Genomic DNA, 11,136 nt, shown 5'->3' with positions numbered 1-11,136 from the left:
GGTGGCCCACCTCAAAGAGTGGTGTATGACTGGAGTGTAGGGGAGGTTGGAGCCCCACGGACACTCGTCAAGGTATGTGACGACTCTGGAGGCGCCCCCAAAGGAGACGCCCTACACTGAAGATCCATCCGAAGTCATGGCAGGCAAGTTTGGGGGCCACTCCAAAGGTGATCGAGGAAGCCTCCGGGGCCTACATGAGGCTCCTAGGTGTGTACGGCCAGCTGCCTGTGCAAAGGTGGTATGGGAATGGATCATTGAGTGGAGGCAGACACACACACACACACGGACACTTTTTTTTAACTGAGACATGTTTTCACTGTCATAAAAAAAATCTTGAGCTGGCATCCCTGTGTGACTGCAGCAATGTTTTTATACCATGTTTCCCCCACACAGGGGTCCCCTATTTATCCCACACCCTGATGACATCAACCCATTGTACTCTCACCATGCTTCCCCCAGTCCAAACTCAGCTTTACCCTTGTTGGCCTTGCTCCCCCTACCCATCCCAGCATGGTCTCCCATGTCTCTACCCTACTCACAGTCCTTCATCTCTGTCCTGGCCACAAGGAACCATGGAGGCTCCAATGAACCAGAAAGTCCCAACTGACACTTCACTGCAGCATGCCAAGCTGCACTTCTGCATGGACACCAGGTGACACTGCTTCTGTCTCTCTGTCTAGCAGTAATGTGTGAATGCAACCTCATTCAGGCAGCAAATCATGAAGCAAGTTCAGGGCTTCTTACTTTGACAAAGGCTCAATTATTTTTATGGACTTTATGGAAATTTTAGGCTGTTTTTTTACAGGCTGTCCATAAACGTATGGGCAGTTGGCAATCCGGGTTTACACTACTGCACATCATACGTAAATTGTTCTACTGTATTCTTGATGACCTGTTCTGTAGAGCTGGACTAGCTAAGTATAGAGAGACATCTTTACTCCCAGGTCTAGTCCAGGGCAAAGTTAGACTTTTTTTTAAAAATAGTAATAATAATAGTAGTAGTAGTAGAAAACATATTACCAGACACTAACTACATTATTGTAGATGAATTTAAGAGTCCTTATTTACAACTTAAGGATTAAAAAATACCAGAAATCTGTAGCTATTCCAAAAACAAGGCCTACAAATTAAGGAAATTCAGAACTAAGATTAACCATAAAAGAAATCCAAACACAATGAGGTAGGAAAATAGCTGCTGACAGCTGCCAAGCTGCCTTTACTCTCACCTATAATAACACCATGAGGAAGGAAAAATAAATATCTATACAAAACAGCTTCATACCATCAGGAACCACAAGAATGAAAATGCATTCATTTTAACTGTACAAGTGGTGGAAGGGCTTTGCAATAGATCACTTAAATCTTATTTGTAGTACTATCTGAATGCAATTTTTTTTTGTCTGAGAACAGGTGTTTGTGTGGGGCAGGGTATGGGGGGGTGCAGGCATACATACACATCCCTAGGAGTTCCCCACATGTGCATATACTCACAAAGAAATGTTTCTTCTGGGTTAAGGAAAGGTGAAAATGCAAATCTTACTTATGAGATGGGCAGTGCTATATAAGTAATAGCTGAAGTGCACTCAGCAGCACTGTTTAACTATGAGAACCATAAAACAGCTAAGCTGTGAGCCTGCTATTCAGTGATATTATATGGAATTCTTATAACTCCTTGCTATGTATAATTAGATACAAAAATGAGTAAAGGTTTTACTGCGTTGTTGGTTGTAGCCGTATTGGTCTAAGGGCATAGGTAGACAAGGTTTTTTGGGTAGATGTCTTATCTTTTATTGGACCAGCTAAAGAGTTGGAAAAAAGTTCTTTGCAAGCTTTCAGACACAAACACCCTTCTCCAGGCATCAGGAGACTGCTGTTGTTCTGGGTTCTCCAGGGTGGAAAAGAAGGTAAAGTAAACAAGAAATCTGTGAAAATGCAAGTGAGTGGAAGTTTGGAAGACAATGTGCAGAGATAGATGGGGAGGGTGGAGAAGGGAGGAAAATGTGTGAAGGAATGCATGTGGTCAGGTGGAGGCAGGTAACCTGGTATATCAGATGTCAGGCAGGTTGTAATGCGTCATAAATCCAATGTCTATATTAAGTCCATGAATTTTTGTATCCGGTAGATTGATGAAGTAAAGTTTGTAGGCTCATCTACGAAAGGTGTGTTGTAAGGTCCTTTTGAGGATTAGAACTGAGAGATCGGAGGGGGAGAGATCGGAGAGGGAGTGATTGCCTTTTGAGAAGTGTGTGCCTACAGGTAATTAGTAATATCTAGCCAGTCAGTCCAGCCAAAATTCATGCTCAGTGGATGTGCACAGACGTGTGTGGGCAGAGCTGAATTCTAAATTGTGCGTAAGTGCCCCACACTATAGCAGTGAAGCTGCATACATGCCAGTTAGGATTAGCCTACAGTATTCAGGCAGTTTTACAATTACAATTACTTTGCACATGCTTAAAATTACAGTACCATGCAAGAAAGGCTCCAGGTGGTAGTGACATTTCCCAGTTTATATATAGGTAAATATCACTAAAACAAATAATATCTTTAAAGCAGGATAAACTTACATTTTATTAAAAAACACAAGTTATTTGTAGGCAGAAAAAAAATTGCAAAGGCACAAAGTAACTAAGTTCAGAGATCGACTCATCTTAGGGTGAAGTTGCATGTTACACTTACACCATACAAAATCTGTGGTATGTCAAGTGTGTTAATCATGTTGTGAGCAGTCACATGTTAAGAATTAATACTGTTTCTTGCCTGCATATTTCTGACTTCCCACTAAAGGGCTGGTGAGCAGGGGTATGCCTAAGAGCCAGGCCACCTGGGCTTTATCCCTGCTGTGGGTGGGGATGAGGGGCTGAGAGTGGTGCATCCTGGGATACTGGAGGACTACAAATTGCTTGTTTTTATCTCCTTGGAGCAGACTGAAGTTACCCTAACATGAGTTAAGTATCATGGCCCTGGGTTAACCCTTGCCTGAAATGGCATAACTTTGAGACTCAAAGGACACTTACCACGAGTTAATAAGCTTGAATGTGCAGAAGCTCGTGTTTTAAGTGTCCTTAGTATGGTACAAGCATAACGTGTAACTTCACCTTTATTCAGGTAGCCTTGCTAGCACTGGGACCCATTAGCGCATGGAGTAGTTGCCTAAGGGAAGTAACAGGAACTCTGTTACTTGTCATGTTATGTTGGTCTGAGTAATTCATTAACAATGTGCTCTAGTTGGGGCCACATCTCTTCAGGGCTTTTGTGATTATGTGAGTTTTGCTTTAGACTTGAAGTTCACATGTATCTGTTACTCTCATTTGGTCTTTTCAGAACATGAAAGAACAGTAAACTCATTGTAAGTCAGCCCTCCACGTTTGAAATCGGTGTCTGCTTAGAGCAGTGGTTCTCAACCTTTTTAACCTCAAGACACCCCAGGATAGACTCAAGGCACCCCTCGGAAAATGCTATCTCTTAGTTTTCACTTGTCCTTTGCCTACAGAAAAGTAATGCAGTGATTCTTCTGTTGTAAAGAACTGAGAAAGATTGCAGCAGGGCAGGATGGTTTTAAAACTATGGATTCCCATTTGAAATCTCTAGATTTATCATGTGTATCCTGGGTAACGTAAACCAGAAGAAGCAGCATATTAGTTCTACCCAGCTCCGCAGCATCTGTATAGATGCGGTGCTTCAGCAGTTTTTTGGCAGTTTTATATAAAGCTGATTCAATCAGGTATTAGATAAAAACACCATAAAAGCCCTGCTGAAGCACCCCATCTGTACAGACATTGGGCGAGCCGGGTCCAACCAACACAGTACTTCTTCTGGGCATGCGCTGAGCTAAGTGGGGAGGGGGGCACATGGAGTTTAAAGTGAAGTGCCATTATTTGGAGGTGTTTTATGTCTGTAAGCAGACCTTGTTCATACATGTAACAGTGCTAACTTTGAGTGGCACCCTGTGGCACCCTTGAAATGATTTCAGGGCACTTTAGGGTGCCTCAGCACTCTGGGTGATAATAACTGACTTTGAGTGAGCAGTGATTACATTTTGTGCTCTCTCTAATCTGGCCACATTAAAACCTCATGCTCGCTAGAGGGATGGCATGGTGGAGTGAAGAACACTGCCGCACAACCATTCCCCCCGTCTTCTAGGATTTAACGTGCAGTGTACTTTTTCACACTCCCCTCCAACATGCAAGAAGCAGAAGTGCAGCAGATGTATACTAGGAAATTCAATTATTCAGCAATGTTCCTTTATTTTGTGGCATGCCATCCCTTAATCTAAAGACAAAAAAGTAGTTGCACAGCTGGACAAAATACATGAAGAAACATGCATGTAAAAATAGCTTGTTTTGTTTTTCTAGATTAGCAGTAAGAGCATGAGTTTTATTGAACTAAATAAGCAAGAGAATAACGGGACTTCTGAATTGGAATTTTTTTCCATGGTACATTCACAGATGTGGAATTACAGGATTCAGAACTGATGAAACATGAAACTCTTAACAAAAACTCTTATTTGAACCAAGTGTACCCAGGACTATACAGGTCCCTGGCTATAATCTCACCCTTGCCTGAGAAGGAACCAGCTGCTTAATGGGGATTTTTCCACTCTTCTTTCTATGATTCTTTGTTGCAAATGATAAGGAACACTCTTTGTTGAAAACTAAAAATGTACTTAATGAGTTATAATATGAAATATTCCAGATTCTATAATCCTGTTGTGAAACCTGTTATGAATTGTCAAAGGTTTGAATGAATGTCTTGTTAAAGTCATGTGGATGGCTACTTTGTAGTGATTAATAGAAATGGAAGCTCATTTTTCTTCAAAAGGATCATTCAGTTTCCTCACCAAAAAAGTATAGAATCTTTTTGGTTTTATCCATTCATGAAAATAGTCAATGATCTAAATTGCTTTATTAATAAATAAAATAATACATTTATTAATAAATAATCTTTGTATGTGTTATCATTTTTGAGGTAGCAAAATAACCAGTAAGATCGACAGCATTAAACCCACCAAAAAACATCAGTAAAGATTGAAGAGTACACTGTAGTTTCTATTCACAACTCTGTAAATTCCATAAAAAGTCTGAGATGACAAGAACTTTGATAGCCACAAGCCACAAATTCCCATGGTATCAATGCTATTTTTAATGTATAAGCAGAGCATACTCTAAGCATAGAATATAATTTTTTCTTGTCTGTGTTTTTATTAACAGGTGTGTGTGCAACATAGACTGCAGTGGATACAGTTTTAATCCTGTGTGTGCTTCTGATGGAAGTTCCTATAACAATCCATGCTTTGTTCGAGAAGCATCATGCCTGAGACAGGAGCAGATTGACATAAGACATCTTGGTCACTGCTCAGGTAGATTTAATTTTGTTCTTCAGTAGAATTGTGTCTTCTGACACACAAAGCTTCAAGAGACCCCTTTTTTTGTATTAGAATTGGCTGATGTAGTTGTCAGAAAAATACATTTGCCTTTGTTTAATTTATGTTCCCCCCCACCCAATAATTAGATTCAGTATATGGAAAATGTTTAACTTATTTATAGAATCTAATTATTGGAGGATTGTTTTAAATTTATCCCCACCACCACTGCAGCAGGGAAAGTAGTGGTAGGGGGGCAAGTGGTGGGGGAGATGTTGGGGGAGCAGGTGTTGAGGGAGGCACTAAGGGGGCAGAAACTGCCAGTGTTGGGGCAAGGATAAGCAGGGGGAAGAGGGGAGTGAGGGGGCAGAGGCTGTGGCTGTGGTGGCAGCAGGGACCAGAGGCCCAAGACTATGTGGGGGGAGAAGAAGGGGATGCAGAAGCAGTTGGGAGGGCAGGCAGCAGCTGCCTGTCCCCTGCCACCTTGTACTCAATTCCAAGATGAGAGCCTTTTTCCTTATGTTAAATGGGGGGGAAAATCATCTTGAAATCAAGGAAATATGGTAGTTCCTCAAAAATTATTTCCTACTATTTTATCAAATGGTCTGGAAAGAAATACTTGTAAACAGATATATTTTTATGAATCTATCCTCTAGACACAGATGACACTAACTCAGTGGGAAAGAAAGATGATGGAATGCAATATCGACCAGAGGTGAAAGGTATTGTCTTGATAATTGTGCTGATACGTTACATTTTCACATATATGAAAATAAATCACAAAGCTTCTTTCTCATCTGCTTTGAAGCATTCATTCTCTCAGAGAGGCATTTGACCACTTTATTTCTTACGGCACTATGATGCCATGGCTGGTAAGCAGGAAGTATGAATACATTGTGAACCTGCCTGACATGCTCCCCTAAGAGACTGGACAACTCCTTTCCATATTTAACATGTCACAGGTTTAACACCCTCTGAGTTGCTATGGAGATGCTTTAACTGTCTCCAAGACAATAGAACTATATGTGTTGTAGAGCCCCCTCGCTTCCCTTGATCCCTTCTCAAAAACTGATTCCATGCCTATTGCTACAACTCTTGAACAGCAGTAGCTGAAGTATTTTAAAAGGTTTTCAACCAATGTGAATGGCCCAGGTCCTTCAATTCTGTCCTTTGTATATTTTATTGGTTAGTAATTTACATACGTTAAATTTAACAGCTTTTTAGATGCCATTGTAAACAATGGGAACACTGTGAGCCTCTGGTAAGGAGAAAGGCACATAGGAGCATGAGTTTTAGCTTCTTGCTTGTGAGGTGAAAATGAAGCACTGTGCATGTGTGTTCACGTGGAGAATTGAGCAAAAGAATTACTGGGAAATGAAAGACCAGCTGGATTTTCTCAACTTCTTTGAAAGAAAAGTCTGTCTCTATGAATATGCCAGCAACTTCTAGAAGCTGGTTATCTCCCCAGGGCTGTCACTAATTTGCAGAGTTTTGGAGAGACCCCCCGCCTATGGTGCACTAGGCTGAGGTTGGCATTGGTATGTGTTTGCTCCAGGGTAGAACCATGCCAAGAGTCTTGACTTCAGTGGTTTTCTACTAGAATTCAGCTCACCTCTGCTGAGAACCACTGTGTACCTTCCATCCATCCCTCTTACTATTAGCTGCTTCCCACTGGTGCCATGTCCTGTTTTTCCAACAACACAGCGGGCACATCTACACAAGATGCTAACTGCACAGTAGCTGAATAATACTGTGCATTAGTGTGTCACATTACCAACAGTGCTAATACACTACTGTGCAGAATATTATTAGGCTACTGTGCAGTAGCATCACTTAAAAGGTGTTCGCCAGCACTACTATGCAATAAATCCAGTTACTACGCAATTCTTTAGTACTTGATTATAGAAATAATCAAGTAAATAAATGTGCATTAACCACTGTGCAATAACATCTCATACAGACATGCACAGCAAGTGATTAGGGGATGGGTAGCCTGTATTTAACAATGAGAGTTAGCTTATTCTAGGTCTAGAGTTCAGAGGCTGCGTCTACATGAGCAACAGACTGCACAGTTGTTGCTGTGCAGTCATTTAGTACTTGCTTATACACAGCATAAGCAAGTACTAAATGTCTGTGCAGTAACTGGTGTTACTGTGCAGTACTGTCACTGCACAGTAGCTCATTACTACTGTACAGTAGCATCACATCATCATTAGTGTCTGGGAATGTACTGCGTGGTAGCAATGAGCTACTGTACAGTGGCTCATCACTACTGCGCAGTAGCATCTCGTGTTGACACGGTCAAAGAGACCTTCTTCTGAAAAGTGAGTTCGCTACTCAGGAGTTCTGGTTGATCTGTGATCTGCAAGGGACAGAAAGGTAGAGGAGAAATTACTCTGAGAAAGTTAGGAAGTGGGGAAGGGTTCTTTGCAGGGAAATGTTGAATGGATGTGGGGATAGGCAAGATACTCAGAATGAGCCTTCTCTTCCTCACGACATTGGTACACTTTACTGTGGGTGAATATTCTAGTCCTCAGGCTACTAAGAGTTAACTTTGGGATTAAAAGAGCTATTGCCCTGATCTGGTGCTAGACATGAAGGCATGTGATACATTTCAAGTTATAAAAGTTATAAAACCATTCTCCTGTGTTGCTTTAAGAAGCTGATCTTTGCTTCACACTGGCTCTCAGAGGTCCACCGCCTCAGATATCTCTGTTCTGAGATCCTGAACTTTTTTCCACCCCAAGCTTTTTTCTATTCCGATGTCTTGTAAAGTGCCCCCAAATATACGCTCCCCCTTTCTTGCCTCTTTCTTTTCTGTTGCTGAGTTATCCTTCTGTTTTCATTCCCTGGTTTTAACTGTTCTCTTCAATCCCTTTTCTTTCTTCAATTTCTCCATCAAGGCCCTGTTTCTAAATCAGTCCTATTTCTCTTGTTCTTATCCATCCATCTCTCTCTTTATCATCTGACTGGCTTCCCATCTGGCCCTCTTTTTTTAAAAAAAAAAAGAATCATATCAGTTAATGTTCTGGTTTTCTCCATATTGACTTGTCCCCAGCAGCATAATGACACGGTTGGGCACTCAGAGCAGCTGCCACACAGGAGCAGCAGTGACTTCTGGTTGCTACCACTGTCTCTGGCACAACTGCATGGTGGTGGCAGCAGCTGTTTTTTTCCACCTTCCTCCCCCACAAGTCAGCACTCAGGGCAGCTGCCCCAGTCATTCTGTCCTAGTTGTACCACTGCTTGTCCCCCACGCCCTCGAATAATATATTCCGGTCATGGCTTTGTCACACATTATATATTCTTTTGCAGTATTACCTGCTGATATACTGTCTTGATACATCCAGGTGATTAACTGAGGGTTGATATACTTTAAGACCTGCTTGCTCAGTTCATTTTCATTATGGCCACTTTTAATAGCCCTGGCACAATTTTCATTGTTAAGTATTGGAATCTACAAAACTGTAAAGGGGAAGTTTTCACACGGATCTTCTACCAATAAGCTGGGGGACGGGGGGCAGGGTTCCCTTCACAAATCATTATCTACAGGTAATTAGAATGGTTGGGCATCAATATTCATTTCATTATGGCAACATCAAAGGTATCGATTTGGACTGATGCGTTATTGTATAACGGATATATAAGTAGTCACATTTGATTCCTACTGAAGAAGCCATATATCCTTTTATTTATTTTTGAACCATGACCGATAAGCTTCTGATTCCTTCACCACTGTTGTAAAAGGGACTTTCTGTCTAGTGCAAATTAGAAAAATAAATCATCTTTAAAAAAAAAAAGTTCCTTTATCTAATCATTATCTCTTTTTTTTTTGCTATTATTTCAGATATCTGCATCTCATCTCCATAAGAACCTTTCCCCACATAGTCTAGTTTTTCCTTATCTGCATCTGCCCCTAAATTACAATCCTAGATTTGTCACATTGTAATCTGTTGCCATAGAAATAGGAACGTAGGACTCAAACAGGCCTCCCAGGCCATTGGGCATGTCCCTACGAGCACCTACATGCAGTTTGCAGCACCTCAAAGCAGTTTGGAGTGCCACAAGCTGCACGTGATTCATGTGCCAGCATTTGCGGCACTACAAATTTGCAGCACAGCAGCTTTTTTTGATACCAGGAAATCCTGGTGTAAAAAAAAAACAGTGCTGAAAAATGTGACGCAGCGCACACCACAGCAGTGTGTGCTAAAGGAAACCAGAGCCAGTTTGGCACTGCTTCTGCCCCAGGAGACACCCAGGACCCCAGGTAAGGCTTCTGGGGCTAGCATAGGTGCTGGCCCCAGCCTCCCCTACCCCACCCAGATCTATTTGCCACACTCTGGACCATGCATGCAGGGGGCATGCCCAGGGACAAATAGCAGCAGTATAAATATGCATGTAGAAGGGGACACCTGTGCTGGCCCCAGCAGCCTTACCTGGGGTCTTGAGGGCCTCCTGGGACAGCAGTGGTGCTAAACCAGCTGGCCAGGCTCTGGTTTCCTGTAGTGCACACTGCTGCTGCGTGCACTGCATCACTTTTTTCAGTGGTGGTTTATTTTGACACCAGGACCTCCTGGTATCAAAAAAGCTGCTGCACTACAAATTAGCAGTGCAGCAAACGCTTACACATATACCACATGTGGTTTGTGGCCCCCCAGACTGTTTTGAGGTGCTGCAAACTGCATTTGCACACTCATGGGGATGTACCCAATAGCCTGGGAGGCCTCTTCAAGTCCTATGTTCCTATTTCTGTGGCAACAAATAACACACATTTGTGCCACTACTATTTGTCCTGTGAGAAAAGCGCACCCCTGCATGTGCGCGCTTGTGGGGACATGCCCATCGAGTTGAGTCTGACCATGCTGCCACAAATTCAGCTTTATGTAGTATGGAAAACAAGCAAGAGGAACTTACCCTCCTGCCAGCTGATACCAACCCAGACATAGTGTGGATCACTGAAACGTGGTGGGACCCAACTCTTGACTGGGCGGTGAATATCAAGGGCTGTAGGCTGTACAGGAGGGATAGGACAGGGAGGAAAGGTGGGGTCATGGTGCTCTACATTAAGGAGGAATGCACATCCTCGTCAATTAGCAAACAATGAGAGGAGGGGCACTCTGAAGTGCTCTGGGTTAGAATACAAGGTAGTCAAGGGGATAGAGACTTAACGGTGGGGGTCTACTACAGACCTCCCAACCAAGGAGAAGAGCTAGACCAGGAATTCTTAAGTCAGCTCACAGAGGTAGTTAGGTCAAAGGACGTGGTCATCATGGGTGACCTGAACTTTCCAGACATCTGCTGGGAAGAGCAGTCAGCCAGGTCTGACTGCTCACGTAGGTTCCTAGCCCAAATGCAGGACCTCCATCTAACCCAGGAGGTGCACAGCCCCACCAGGGGAGACGCCTTGTTGGAACTGGTGCTGGCCACGGGTGACAACCTTGTAAGGGGGCTGCGGGTGCTCAACCACCTGGGCGACAGCAATCATCGCCTGCTGGAATTCACCATCCAGCGCAAGGTGGCAAAGGCCTACAGCAAGGCAGCAGCCCTAGATTTCAGGAGGGTGGACTTCAATGAACTAAGGAGAATAGTCGGGGAAGCACTGAGGTCCCTGAGGGGAGGGGAGCCAGGTGTCCAAGAAGAGTGGTCGCTCCTTAAGGAGACGATCCTCCAAGCCCAAAGGGAGGTAATCCCAACACAGATCAAAGGGAGCAGGAGGGCACAAAAGCCCCCATGGCTCACCAAAAGCATCCGGGAATGTCTCCTAGCTAAAAGGGAGG

At 43.1% G+C, this 11,136-nt stretch overlaps 1 protein-coding gene across 2 annotated transcripts in view; it reads left to right on the top strand.

Annotated features, from left to right (window-relative positions):
- Positions 1-11,136, top strand: part of TMEFF1 (transmembrane protein with EGF like and two follistatin like domains 1) — a 300,669-nt gene that overhangs the window by 278,970 nt on the left and 10,563 nt on the right. For both annotated transcript variants that reach the window (XM_019509181.1, XM_019509179.1), the window contains exons 6-7: positions 5,208-5,356; positions 6,016-6,081. In XM_019509181.1, coding sequence (XP_019364726.1) covers positions 5,208-5,356; positions 6,016-6,081 — 215 coding nt within the window. The remainder of the gene's footprint in view (positions 1-5,207; positions 5,357-6,015; positions 6,082-11,136) is intronic.

This window comes from Gavialis gangeticus, unplaced genomic scaffold (genome assembly GCF_001723915.1).
Source record: "Gavialis gangeticus isolate Ggan-Ray unplaced genomic scaffold, GavGan_comp1, whole genome shotgun sequence".
Classification (NCBI taxonomy): Eukaryota; Metazoa; Chordata; order Crocodylia; family Gavialidae; genus Gavialis; species Gavialis gangeticus.
The sequence above is the reverse complement of the archived record's forward strand: the minus strand, read 5'-3'. Positions and strand labels throughout refer to the sequence as shown.